Here is a 15,090-nt window from a genome sequence, read left to right as displayed (position 1 = left end):
TAAAACCACCAAGAATTACGGTGTGAATCTACTGAGACTTACATAGTAAAAATACAATAAATAACTACAATGTAGATACATTGAGAGTTACACAGTAAAAATGCAAATAAGATAATTACAGTGACAATCCCATGAGAGTTACACTATAAAATCCACCAAGATATTACACAGTAAAACCACCAAGAATTACGGTGTGAATCCACTGAGACTTACATAGTAAAAATCCAATAAAGAATTACAGTGTAGATCCATTGAGAGTTACACAATCAAAATGCAAAATAAGATAATTACAGTGAAAATCTAGTGAGTGTTACACTGTAATATCCACTAAGATATTACAGTGTAGATCCATTGAGAATTGCACTGTAAAATTCACTAAGATACATTTCAAAAACTAAAGAATTACATTACAATAGCACGAAGAATTACAGTGTAAATCCACTGAGGAATTACACTGTAAACCCACTGATAATATCGCTGTAATTGGATTTACACTGTAAAAACAATTAGAATTACAACATATCAGTTGTATTACAGTGTAAACCCACTGAGAATTACAGTGAAAAGATCCCCTGAGAATTACATTGAACTTCCACTAAAGATTACAATGTAAAAACCGACTAAGAATTATAGTAAAACCACTAAGAAAATACAGGTGAAAGCTACAGACAGAGATCAGACGGCTCACACAACGGACGAAAGCGAAAAGTTTTCATCCGGATGAAAATTAGCAATACCAAAAATCAAAGCTACAGCAGAACCATCCTACATCAATCTACAGACTCAAGAATGTGAAATCCAACGGCAAACTAGCATCAACACTTACAGGCTAGAATGGGAATTACATTGGAAATCCACTAGAAATTACACTGTAAAAACAGAAAGGAGTTACACTGCGAAACCAAATAAAAATTACACTGAAAAACCAATAGGATTACACTCTAAACCCAGTAGGAATTACACTGAAAACCAATAGGAATTACATTCTAAACCAACTGCAGATCTAATGACAGTTACAGTGCAAATCCAATGAAAATTACAGTGTAAAGCCAATGAGAAGTACAGTGTAAATCCACTAGGAATTACACTGTGGATTTACACTGTAAAACCAAACAGGAATTACATTGCAAATCCAATAGGAATTACACAGTAAATCCATTGAGAATTACAAAGACAATCCCAAGGCGAGGGGACCAACCATGCATCCACACAGTGACAACAAAAACGGCCCAGGTGAAAATTAACACATAGACATACTAACTAACAACACTACACAGCAGGGGACTAAACACGATTCACTATGTTCAAATTGCACAATACCGCGTACAGATCAATCAAACAGAGGATGGAGAGGAAAGTTGGGAGAGGTTCAGAGAACAGAGAAGGTTCAGACTTCAGACTTAACTCATGCATGTCCAACTAATATACAGAGCACACACACACACACTGTCACGTGGGCACACTAGTCAGCCCACCACACCCACTCGAGGCTTCACCCTCTGCCACCATGCTGGCTGCCTGCGCCATCGCCTGGATCATCAGGTTCAGGCGACTCGCTGTCCGCTGACGCGGGTGAGTCACACATACAGATCAATCAAACTAACAAGTAGCCAGAAACACTAATCAAATTCGCATGGCTGATGAGTATCAAACGGAGAAACAGGCGCAACCTCACACATCTACACCAGAGGCTGCAGGAGATTAACACAAGCAACAGATAGAAAACCACAGTCCACAGGCACTGACATGCAGATCTGAGAAACAAACAAAAGAGAGGGAACATACCAAATAAGACGAACAAAATCGACGGGTGGCAAAATAATGGGGCCGGGGTGGATGAGGGGGCGAGAGATGCTGCAGGCCTTCGGCGGGAGAAACAGCGGCGAGGCGGAGGGGGCGAGGCAGAGGGAGGGAGAGCACGGACAAGTCACCACCAACCAGCTGGATCGAGCGGCGAGGGGGAGCTCCAAATCGCCATGACAATCTCTCTCACTCGCCTCTATTCCGTGGTAGTGTTCGAAATGACAAAGGGGATCAAGCGGCGAGGGGAAGAGACAGGGGAAGCTACACGGGTAGGAAAAAAAACACCGATGCGGGATAGCGAGCGGAACCTAACGGATCCGCTAGCGAAGAAAAATACAAATCTCGTGACACAGATCGCACGGCCCAAAAAACGGATGAAAGCCAATAGTTTTCATCCGAATGAAAATTAGCAATTCCGTTAGTTAATTACTTACGGAGGGAGATAGTAGATTGACTCAGTGTCCATCTAATCAGAGTCACTTGTGTTAAGCTACTATCCCCGTCTGGGTTTAGGGGTAATAGATCAAGCATCCATCTAATAGTATTTTGGGTCAAAGTTTGACCACATACTTAACTAGCAAAATGTTAATACTTAAAATATATATTATTGGATTCATATGTTTTTTTTGCGAGAAAGCTTCCGATCTATTCATCTTCAATTATGGCAGTACAACGAACACCAGAAATAATAAAAATTACATCCAGATTCGTAGACCACCTAGCGACGACTACAAGCACTGAAGCGAGCCGAAGGCGCGCCGCCGTCATCGCCCCTCCCTCGCCGGAGTCGGGCACAACTTGTTGTAGTAGACAGTCGGGAAGTCGTCGTGCTAAGGCCCCATAAGACCAGCGCACCAGAACAGCAACCGTCGCCGGTGAAGAATAACGTATATGTTAATACTTATATTTTATTAGTTATTAAATCATGATCCAAAATACGAGGGGTAGTAAACCAGGAGGGAGGTAGTATTATGTGTTTACCACATCAATCGTGGTCGTAGCCTTAAACAAAAGCTGGACACTATGTGTATATATCAGTATATGCAGAATTGCATAATACGCGGCAATCACGGACGTGTTAGACACAAATAATAGGGTTAATTTAAGTGATTACACTAGTAGGAAAAACCTTATACACAGAACTTTAGCAGTAGCGCGTGTCAAAAAAACACGCTGGTGCTAAGTAGCAGTAGTGCGCTGGTGTAAACGGCACTACAAATACAGTTGTAGCAGTAGCGCGCCTGAAGGTAAACGCGCTGCTACTAAAGTTCCCATGGCCTAGCCGATAGGCTACACATAGTAGTAGCGATCTACTGTGAACCGCACTACCGCTACTTGCTTTGTATCAGCGCGTTTACGCTGAAAGGCGCTACTGCTAAAGAAAATAAAATTAAATGAAAAGCATGTAGACAAGTAAATGAAAATGAAAGAAATAGAAAAAGGTGAAAGGAAAAAAAATGTAAAGAAAAACAAATGAAAAGGGGAAAAAAGAAAAAGGAATAGCAGTAACGCGTATCGGGGGACGAGTTGTAGCTAATTTAGCGGTAGCACACTTCCTGAAACGCGCTACTTCTACTTCTGACTTAACCGCGCAGTTTCGTTCTTCCCCACGGTCACTTCCCCCAAATCCAACTCCTCCGCTGTCGCCGCCACCGTCGCCCGTCGCCCGTCGCGCGCTCTCCCTTCGGCCGCCGTCGCGCGCCCGAGCCCCGACCTCGACCTCGACGCCGCCCCCGACCCCGACCTCGACGCCACCCTCCATCACACACCCAAGCCCCGACCCCGACCTCGACGCCGTCTGCCCCTCCCTCGCTGCAGGCACCCGAGGTGAGCACGCCTGCTCCTCCCCCTCCCCTACCTCTGCCTAGGGTTCTTCAAATTTTAGTTGCATCAAATTAGTTAGGGTTCATCTATGGATGGAAACGAATCAGATGCGGATGTTATCGAATATGGATGCGTCTCGGATGTTTTCTTAGATGATGAATAAACACTATTGTAATGCATAATAATTTCTAAGATTAATCATAAAACGAGTAAAATTTGACCACTTATTTCACTTTTAAGTTGGATAATTGGAATATCCGCTACCACTTTCCACCCCTAGGTTCATCAAATTAGATGGTAATTAGGGCAGTAGTTCCTAGGTACTAATTAGTTAGTAAGAACTAGATACTAGTTTAATTTTATTTATAGTAAGTTTATTTTTAGTAAGAACTAGTTGAATTAATAGAACTAGTTGAACATGTCACATTTTTTGTTATTTTTTTAGCTAAAGCAATTTTTCCCGCATCGACGCCGACGATGCCTATCCCGCAGTCTCGTCGTCGACTCAGTGGAGGACACCTGCTTGACCAGATGGGCCATGTCCGGGACTGGGCTCCGCCGGGTTGGTACTGGAAGGCGCTATCTACCGGGGGCGCAGCTTGGTGAGGAGTCAGCCCGTCGTTGACCCGAACCTTCTTTGGTGGTGGTCGCGTGGGCCAGTGACGGTCGAGAGGCTTGAGGACCCCGTGGAGGTGGTACGTCACCGTGTCAACGACGAGGACGTGCACGTCCGTCGCTATTTATTTGCGCTGGAGCACAGGTTCTCCAATACCTGGCAGGTTCTCCAGGGATCTCACTGGAGTTATGATCATGTGATGGTTCCCTCTCTTTGGGTGTCCATCGCCCACGCCGATACCTGTCGTTCGCTAGGGTTTTAGTTGTATTAGTGATGTTATATGTATGATACTATTTGGGATGTATTAGTTATAATATTCGACGATGTACAAACGCAAGAGATGATTTACTTTTGCTGATTGAATGCATGCTAATTTGAATACTTATTTATTTACGATTTAATTTTGCTTATTGAATGCTCATGTCAATATGAGTCCTATAAGATATTCTGAAATGTATATCTTGTGTTGCTTAAATAGGATACGTGCTTGACCAAGTGGCCGGTCATGTTTGCAGGTTACACCTCCGAGTGGCCTATGTTTTGCCGGAATGATGATTCATTTGCGTCCCGGAAAATTTCAGGTGCTCGATATGTCTTATTTTAGCAAAGTTCATACCAGATTTTTCCGTGAATTTTGGCATGACTTGTGCCAGAATATGTAGGAAATATCGAGTGCGCCGGATTTGTGTGTTGAGTATCCTGGTAGTTGTCTTCGATCGATTTTCAATTAATGTTTCAACTATGAACGTAGGAAATGTCTGACGACGAAAAGGATTTCGGTATTTGCAAATACTGCAAAGACGAGCGTGGCATGTGCAACAGAATCTTCCTAGATGATGATAGGCGTTTCAGCATCAAGCTAGACGAGAACTTCAAAGTGGATACAGTAAGTCACAACAACAAGTCCTTTTTCATAATTAAGCATGACATCTGTTTCATTTGCTTCAACTTATATTATTTTTTTACTATTCTACTAGCGTATCCCCTGCCATGCAAGAGTTTTTGTCTTGGATAAGATAGGTTTCAGTCCTATAAAAACTAGTATGGAGGTAAAGAGAGTTTACTTGAAGACCGAGCATGCTTGTATTTTCCATGCAAAATTACACAACGCAGATACCTATACCTATTTTGGATGCAAAACTAGGCAAACACTATGCAAGACTTATGCATTTGAGCTTGATATGGTTATCACCTTTGATATTCGTCCGGAAGATGATATTGAAGGTAATATCAACATCTGGGTCGACGTGCAGACGCCTCTAGTTCTACCATTATGTGAGTTTCTCAACCATATTTATGTCTTTGATATTGTTTATTCAAAAATAGTTGACAATTAATTTCTATTGACAGCTTATTTCCAATCAAGCAAACATGTCCAGCGCTTGGTAGACAGGACCTACTACTGTCCCGGAGCTGAACTAAACTGCGAGGAGATAAGTCATTATGTTTCATGGCTTGAGGATCTTCATATCAAGACAAATTATTTTTCTAGACTTAAAAATCTTAGTACTCAAAACGTGCGACCAATAGTGTTTGTACTGAACTACGGTCACATCTATTTAGGAAAGATGGTAAGATTTTTACGATTTGTCCTTAGTGCATCTTTTGCATACATTATTTTTTAAGCTAAACTTCATTGCTAAGTATGTTACTATACGATGCTCTTCAACAGGGAGTCCCGCTGAATGTTGTGCCTCATTAGATCGAGACTAAAGGTTGCATGAGAATTATTAGCTTACGGCCAAGATATCCTACAATGCACTTTAGTGCATTCAGGATTTCTAATAGCGAGGAATGATTAATAGTGAAAGATTGGAGCAAAATTGTGAACGATCGCAGAGAAGTACTAGGGGGCAACAATCAGAAGCGCAGCCCACGATTAGGAGACATGTTCATCTGTATGCTCCAACTTGATGAATCAGGAGTGATACACATGTTTTATCTTATTTTACCTGAAAAAGAGCGGGAGGAGTGATTAGCTAGTTAGAAATGAGTTTGAAAATGATGATGTGCTATACTATGACTATGATGATTAAATAGCTAGTGTTTGTGGTAATGACTATGATGATTATTATTAGCTAGTGTTGATGGTGATTAGATAGCTACCGCAGCTAGTGTTGGTGGTGATTAGCTAGCTAGAATGAGTTTGAAGATAATGATGTGCTACACTATGACTATGATAATTAAATAACTACTGTTGATGTTATGACTATGATGATGATTAAATAGCTTGTGCTGGCGGATTAGATTCAAGTAGAGGCAACATGTGGTGCACACCGAAAGTACTACTAGTCCAAACTAGATCAAGTTTGGATTAGTAGTATACTTTTGACATGCACCACATATTGCCTCCGCTTGAACCTAATCCACCTTCATTTGACACATTGTTATGGACATAATGATATAAATCTCATAACTGGTATTGTACCAATATTTATATAATGGCGTATAAATACACTCAAAATAAAAAATAAAAAAAAGAATAATAATAGCGACGGATAGTAAACACGCTGCCACTAGCTAGATTAGCAGTAGCGTGGGAGAGGACACGCTGCAGCTATGTGTCTTAGCAGTAGCGCGTGTACACCAATGTTTTAAATAGGCGGCTATAGCTCCTCTATAGCTCCGTTATAGCTTTTTCAGCAGGATGCCGCTAAATGATCGCCTTCACAAATAGCCCGCTATATTCCGCTATAGCCCGCTATAGCTATTTTTTGAGGCCCGCCGCTATTTTCCATAGCCCGCTATTTAAAACATTGGTGTAAACACACGCTACTGCTAAGTAATAGTTGTAGCGCCTTATCAGTAGCGCGGTCCCTCGCGCTACTAGTGGGCACAAAATCCGCGCTACTACTAGGGTTTTTCCTAGTAGTGTTATAGAGGTTAAGACACCTAATAAAACATTACCAGAGGCAATTAGGCATTACCAAAGATGGGTGCGGCGGAAATCTAGGCAGATCGAAGTCTCACGCCTGCTCGATGCAGACATTATGAGCGGGCCAGTGAAGTGGAGTTGATGGCAACAAACTATCTTCGACTCTTAGGGCATGTACAATGCATAGCCTCAAGGTGATGCCTCGCATGCCACGTAGGATCGGATATGACGTAAAGTAGGTTCGGACAGGGAAGCGGGATCCTCTCCAGGAGGCGGGTGCTTGAAGAGAAAAAGTGTGGTCCGGTGACAAAAGCTGAAAAGGTTGAAGTGAAAAGTAGAGATGCATGTGTACTAAAGTCTTTATTTTTTATTTTTTAATGAGGCCCACTAGTGATAGCTTGCATTGGGGAGAAAAAATAAATGTAGGCGCCTCAAATTATTTTTTGTCATGAGGCATATGTATCCATATGCCACCATTGTACATGCCCTTAGACACTTGGTGCAATCAGCAGCCATTGCCGTAGAGGAAACATTCCTTCTCAGCACATAAAAGGGCCCCAGGGTAGTGTCATCTTTCTATGGTGTTGGATAGCTCCTGCAGGCGTCCATCTCATTTGGTCGTTAACCAACTTTCTACGATTGCTTTATGGAAGCATCGTCCCGGGTGATGCCCCTAAGCAATCAATCGTGGTCATATTTTTAATTCTGAAAACCAAACTTTTCTCTTCTACTTTGTCTCCAGATTAATTAAAGCTCTAGCTTTGGCAAGTCAAACTTCTCTACACATTAGACAAAAGTATAGAAACTATGTTAATAAGTTACTTTCTTTTGCTATTAAACAATTATTCTCGCTGCAGAATCATTGTCGCAAGTGACTGCCAGCAGGTAAGCCTGCATTTAGGAACTTTGGGAGCTTTACGCACAGCCTTCACATGAAATAAAAGGAGAAGTTGCAGGGATTCGAAAGTGCGGAAGTCATTTATGAGCGATGAACAACGAATGCAGAAGCTCATTCCTTAGTAGTGCTTTATATGAAACTACTAGTCGACATGTTTGGTTGACCCATATACACCTGAGGGTGTGGACATCATCCCTGTGAGTGCAGGTCTTCATGCTTGATTATGTGCTAAAGGAAAATCTCACCCGACAAGCCGCCGATATGTCCTGTCTGTGCTCCACCGCACGCAAGTCCCTAGCGGCACCGGCTCACCACAAGGACATCAACACCACCCTCAATGCGAGCACAACTTTCTCCTAGTCACCGGTCTCCAGCAATGCTCAAGCTCCGACCTCTTTCATGTGCCAATACTGGCCTGAAATGAACCCTCAATGACGGAACAACGAGAAAACAACCGGGAAAGAGAAGTTGAGAGAAGAATCGGAACGATGGGCAGCTAAGAAGAAGGATCCCGATGAGAACGGAGGGGGTGATGGCTTTTTCTCAGAACAAGAGAAGGCGATGGGGGTGTGTGCCGTTTGCTCACTCTCACTCGGCCCACTAGACCACTAGACAGCACAACACTTCTGTTGGGCCTGCCCAGAAGCGGCCATTACTGACGATGTCGACGTAGCGGCCACGTGCCACGTGAAATGTCACAATAGACCAAACTGTGTTCTTTCAGATAGGTCAGCCTATGAAGGAAAATCTCAACAACAAAAAAATCAGCCTGAGGAGGAGATTGTCTACATAGGATGCTCACCCGACGCAATTTTATGACGAATTCTGCTCACGAACTCAACATGACCAGACATTACGTCACAGTTGGCTCTGTCGATTGCAAATACTGGTGTGTGTTTTTCCTAGATAAACAACCTGCATTCAACTGACCTCATGGTGTTTTCAAGAAAAACTAGTACATAAATTTCTTTGAACGGTGCTATACGAACGACACAGTTGCGGATGATTTACAGCCGACAAGCTGCGGCAACCATCGGATTCAGTGGGGCAACACTTGTAGGCCGCTTGATTGGAGTGCCGTGCACATATCGGCCGGGCAACGTCGTTCGCACAGCAGTTTCGTATTTGTTTCCTGTTTTTTTTTTTTGAACCGGGCTAACCCCTTTCCATTACTTAAAACGAAAATACAACAGTCTGAAACAAAGATGAGTCTAAGAACAGGGAGAAGGGAAGAGCGAGTTCAACGCACTACTAGAAAACCCACAGCACCCGCCCGCCGTCGAAACGAGCGCTATGGGGCGAAAACCTAATAGCACCATTCAACTAGACCTATTACAAAAGACAGCCAAAAGCCACAGGTTTGTAGGACAGCAGAACATCAGGAGCCGTAGCTCGAAACGCAGACATCTATCCAGTTGAGCAGGCCAAAGAGAACAGCAAAAGCATGGGGCCGGGCGCTGGGAGGGATCTGCTTGTGCTTTTTCTTTGCTTCAGTCTCCAATCTTGATAGTCACATCATAGGCTCACATCAGCATCATCGTCCCGTCGCGAATCATCTGCGCCCCTGCTCGAAGCTGCTTGACGTCGTCTCCCACTTGAAGCCCTGCCCAATATAGAAGAAAAGAGACCACCGTAAAAACAATCTCGAAAGGAGATTTAATCATCTTTTTCTCAAAGGTAGCACTGTTCCGTGCTAGCCAGATAGACCAAGTAACAGCGCCTAACGCCACAATATAAAAGTGTTCATATCCAGGAATGAAAGAGTAGCACCAAACAAAAAACTGCCAACAGTTCCTGGGGCAAAGCTGAGTCCCCAGGGTAACCCCAATAGACCTCCAAACCACTTTGGCAACAGGGCAATCAAAAAACAAGTGCTGAGAAGTTTCAATTTGTTGGCAGATGGAACACACAGGGTTGCCAGGCCACTTTCGATGCCGCATCACCTGCCTGGTCAGGATAGCATCTTGTGAAAGCTGCAAAAGAAAATTTTGGATCTTGAGAGGGATCTTAGCTTATTTGACCGGAGGAAGACTTGCCGTTGGCTCAATGCTTCTTCCCTTTCACGACGACCTGACTCCGTTCACATCGGGTAGAGCAGTAGTGTGTACAATACTACTACAGTACCAAGTACTCTGTGAGACCTGAAGGATAGAATATGCAGGGCGCAGAGAGACTCGGCAGCTTCCTCCGGACAGACTAGGACTTGCGCCAAGTCGAGTCTTTTCACAATATGTATAATCACGTACGCAGCTCTATTTCTTACCCGTCGCTGCAATGGCATTCGCCATTCTGCATCACCATGATTAAGAGAGGAAAAACACGGTGCGGCCGGCAATGGAGTCCGGCCACGTCCATCTCTGCAGCCAGGCATGCAACGGCCAGAACAAAACTTGGCTGCTTCCCTTCACCGACGACCCTGACCCCGCACCTTCACACACGTCGGAGTTGCTGTAAAAAATGCAACGGTGGTAGTAAAATATGCAGGGGAGGGCGCACAGGCTGGCACCTTCCCTCCCGACGACGCGCTGAGCTTAAGTCGTCTTATTATCACGCAACTCTCTCCCTCTCTTACCCATCGTCCCACATGATCTCAGCATCACAATAGTAAGAAAGAGGAGCCACACACTTCCTGCCAAGACTTGAGAGAGTGAAACGGCCGGTGTCCCTGCGGTGCCAATGGCGGCGAAGTCGCTTGTGCACACTGCGTTGGAGTACAGCCTGCAGAAGTACCTCCTGCTGCTAGCCACCATGGTGATTACCGTCACTTACGCCGCTGGCTTCAACCCGCCAGGAGGCGTCTGGCAGGTGACCCATGAGGGCAAACTTGCCGGCGACCCCATCATCCTCGAAACCCACTACCACCGGTACCTCTCCTTTTACTACTGTAACGCCACTGCATTCGGTGCATCCCTCGTGGTCATCGTCTCCATCGTCATCTTTACCGTCCGGCACAACAAGGAGAAGGAGAGGGGGGAGATGGACCCCTTACAGCCCGTCATGCTGCTGCGGGTCTTCATGGTGCTAGTCGTGCTCAGCCTCATGGGCGCCTACGGCACCGGCACATGCCGGGACAAGAGCTCCACCGTCTACTTTGTGGTGCTGGTGGCCGCCGTCTTGCTCTACATCCTCGTTCTCAAGTTGATGGACTACTGCTGGGGCAAGAACTCCGACTCCGGCGGCACGATTCCAGCCCACATCCTCATCTCTGACCCCACAGTCAGAGAAGAGGAGGAGCGGCTCCGCCACCGCCAGGCCCTGGAGAAGCTCAAAGCCCAAGAACGGCTCCGCAAGCTCCTGATGCTCCTGGCGACGTTCGCGGTGAGCATCACCTACTCCGCCGGGCTGAACACTCCGGGTGGCTTCTGGGACAGCACTGGGGGCGGCCACCACCCCGGCGATGTGATTCTCAAGGACCACCACAACGTGCGCCTGACGGTATTCTTACTCTGCAACACCACGGCGTTCGTGGCGTCCCTGCTCATCATTATGCTGCTCATCGTCAACAGCAGGAAGCTCCATGCTCTGTCTCTCGTGCTCTATGCGTGCATTGTCGTCACGCTTGTCGGCCTCGTCGGCGCATATGTCGCTGGCAGCAGCAGGAAGACCAGTACCACCGCCCAGGTGGTCGGCCTGGCCGGCGGCGCCGTGGCATTGGCATACATCCTACGCTATACTTTACCGTCAAAATCCTTGTCTTGTTGTTCCAGTGGAGAAACACGATTTCCTGCAACTCACCACAGGTGCGGAACTGTGTACTTAAAATCCTCCTCTTCCTTTACTTTCTTTGCACAGATGCACTGTTTCTTTCTTTCTCTGCAACTGAACTGAACTTTGTTTCTTCTTTCTTTGCAATGAATGCAGTGCTGGGGAGGCTCTGGACAAGGCTCACCCTCTTGTTGTACTCCTCGCCACTCTTGCCGCCACCATCACCTACACAGCAGGGTTGGACCCGCCGGGTGGCCTTTGGCAGGACGACGGCGACGGGCACATGGCCGGCGATCCCATCCTCCTCACGACCAACGCTGGGAGGTACAGGGCCTTCTTTTACTGCAACTCCGTTGCATTCGTGACCTCCTTGGTGGTCATCGTCCTGGTCCAGATGGGGAATCTGGTTAGGCACCGTCTGCTCTTGACAGCCATGATACTGAACCTGTTTGGCCTTATTGGTGCGTATGCTGCCGGGAGCTGCCGGGACGTGAGCACCTCCATTTACGCCATGGCCTTGACAGGTGCCGTCCTGGTCTATGTGGTGATGCATATTGTCTTCTTCACGCTGGACCACAAGGACAAGAAAGACAATTATCAAGAAGAACAGTTGCTGGAGAAGAGGCGCAAACGGTTGCTCCTCTTTGCGGTCTTGGCAGCGACCATCACCTACCAAGCCGGCCTCACCCCTCCCGGCGGATTCTTGCTCCAAGACAAGCTCGGGCACCACGCTGGCGACCCGGTCCTCTTGTACAACTACCCGCGCCGCTACAATGCCTTCTTCTACTCCAACTCGGTGAGCTTCATGCTGTCCATCACCCTCATCATCCTCTTGGTGAACCCCAACCTGTATAGGCCAGCCATACGTAGCAATGCGCTATCTGTTTGTATGGTGGTGGGCTTGTTTTGTTCTATGGGGGCCTACGCTGCCGGAAGCACGCAACACCGCAAGATGTCCATTTACGTCTTCTCGTTGGTGGCCGTGGTTCTCTACTCTGTACTCGCACTGCTGCTAGTATTTTTACTGAGGCGGGATTTGGATTGGGACGAAGAACAAGGGAAGAAGGTTAAAGAAAAGAAGTGGGATTGGGATCAAGAAGAAAGGAAGAAGCATGCGAGGCGCAAGAACCTGATGCTGCTAGGCATTCTGGTGGCGAGCGTAGCCTACCAGGCCGGGCTGAAACCGCCTGGCGGGGCGTGGCAGAGCAACGACAACGGGTATGAGGCGGGCAACCCAGTGATGCACGACATGAGAAGTCCCCGGTACCTCGCCTTCTTTTACAGCAACTCCATTTCCTTCATGGCCTCCATAGTTGTCATCGTCATGTTGCTACCGCGATGGCTGCCACATAAGAAGGAAGAAGAATGGGAGAAACGGTCGCTGAGGGTGATGAACTGGACGATCCGACTGGGTTTGGTTACTCTCCTTGTTGCCTATGCAGCCGGCTCCAACAGGGGGTGGAAGACGTCTGTTTATGTCGTCATGCTCATCCTTGCTGTGCTGGGCTACTTTGCAATCCATATAATACTATGGCGTAGCAAACTCAGAAGGAGATTTGCAGCGAGAAGACCCGAGGCATGGCTTCTGCAGCGTAGCTATAGTATGTGAGAGCAATTGCTCGTCTGAGCTGAACGTTTTTGACACTAGTGTAGTGTTAAAAACGTTCTTATATTTTGGGACAGAGGGAGTATTTATTTATTCCTATCTCTAGATCTCTAATCACCTTCCCTCTTTCTATTTGCTCAAGGGTTTCATCAAAAAGCTTCCCTGTTTCTAGATTCCTGCTCTAGTTGATGTAATCGGATGAATAACCTGATATATTTTTGCGAAAAGCTTCCCTGCTTTCAGATTCCAGTTTATTTTGCGAAAAGCCCCTGATATGTTTTTCTCTCGTGAAAAAGTACAGAAAAGAAAATGGTCTGCCAAAGGTTCAAACGGGGGACCTGTGGATTGCGTGAGCGGGTTCTACACCTAGGCCGTAACAATACATATCCGTTATATATTTTGACTGAACAATTTTAATCCCAAAAGTCAGTACATGATGGGTGATTTGAACCACGAACCTCAGGGTAAATAAGTGACCGGGCATTCCACCACAGCTGACAAGGCAATTTATTTTGTTGTAAAATTACACTTTATGAATATAACACAATGCGACCGTGTGACTAAACTGAATTGCAGTCAGTGCAGCCATTTTCAACATTATAATTAAAATAAACTACATCAAAACATATCCACACACTAATTTAACAAAATCCATATAATTAAATTTTATGACTATACCACAAAACGATCGTGTGGCTAAACTGAATTGTAGTCAGCGCGGACAATTTCGACATTTTAGTTTTTTGCATTTTTTAAATTTTGTAAATTATAGTAATGTGTTATAAATAATATACATATAAATAAAATAAATTACAATAAAAATGTTCATATAACATCACAACATATCCCCGTACTAAATTTAACAAAAACCCATATAACTAACTTATGAATTTAAAAAAAAAACTATGATTTAAAAAGTGTTCACATTTTAAGAAAATACTAAATTACTTTTTATATATTTCAATAAATTCATGTATGTGTTAATTTTTTCCTGATTTTTAATATTATACTCATGTAGTATGTAAAGTGATCATGGTTTAAGAAAAATTTAGGCTATTTTAAAAAGATTTCATATATTTTAATAATTTTTTTGTGTTTTCTATTTATTCTTACATATTTTTAACTAAAACTAAATATAAAATATGTATGAAAAATAAATACGAGCCTAGTGTGCCATCAGATTGTGTACTACTTAAGTGGAAAGAGGATGCCCTAGGCAAACTTGGTTTCTCTTCATATTAGAAATGCATTGTGGCTATCCGCATACTTGCATATGGAATTTCTGGTGATCTTGTGGATGAGTATGTTTGTATGAGTAAGTCCACATGTCTCCTTTCAATGTATAGTTTTTGCATGGCCGTGGTGGAAGTGTTCGGCCCTGAGTATCTCAGAGAGCCAACTGCTGCTGATACAGAGAGGTTGTTGGCGATCAATGCCAAGAGGAACTTTCCGGGCATGATTGATAGTATAGATTGTATGCATTGGAAGTGGAAGAAATGTCCATTTACTTGGCAGAGGCAGTACAAGGGGCATGTGAAATGTGCCACTGTTATACTTGAAGCTGTGGCTTCACAAGATCTCTGGATATAGCATTCTTTCTTCGGCATGGCTAGTTCTCTGAATGATATTAGTGTTCTTCAGTGGTCTCCGGTGTTTGCAAGGCTTGCAGAAGACCACTTCCCGGAGGTCAATTTTGAGGTTAATGGCCACCATTACAATAAGGGATGTTACCTATCTGATGGTATCTATCCTCAGTGGTCCAC

The 15,090-nt window shown here is 44.9% G+C and overlaps 1 protein-coding gene across 1 annotated transcript; it reads left to right on the top strand.

The window, feature by feature from the left end:
• The first annotated feature begins 10,692 nt into the window (after positions 1-10,692).
• LOC119321462 lies at positions 10,693-13,519 on the top strand. Its single transcript, XM_037595134.1, has 2 exons — positions 10,693-11,756; positions 11,878-13,519. The coding sequence occupies exons 1-2, from the start codon at positions 10,693-10,695 to the stop codon at positions 13,328-13,330; spliced, it is 2,517 nt and encodes an 838-aa protein (XP_037451031.1). The 3' UTR covers positions 13,331-13,519.
• The last annotated feature ends 1,571 nt before the right edge of the window (positions 13,520-15,090 follow it).

Source organism: Triticum dicoccoides, chromosome 6B (assembly GCF_002162155.2).
Source record: "Triticum dicoccoides isolate Atlit2015 ecotype Zavitan chromosome 6B, WEW_v2.0, whole genome shotgun sequence".
In the NCBI taxonomy this organism is placed as follows: domain Eukaryota; kingdom Viridiplantae; phylum Streptophyta; class Magnoliopsida; order Poales; family Poaceae; genus Triticum; species Triticum dicoccoides.
Note: the sequence above shows the minus strand (reverse complement) of the source record. Positions and strands in the feature narration are given on the sequence as shown.

Coding starts and splice junctions, on each gene's coding strand:
- LOC119321462 (XM_037595134.1), top strand. CDS start 10,693: ATGGCGGCGAAGTCGCTTGTGCACACTGCGTTGGAGTACAGCCTGCAG. Junction 11,757..11,877: donor TTTCCTGCAACTCACCACAG/GTGCGGAACTGT, acceptor CAATGAATGCAG/TGCTGGGGAGGCTCTGGACA.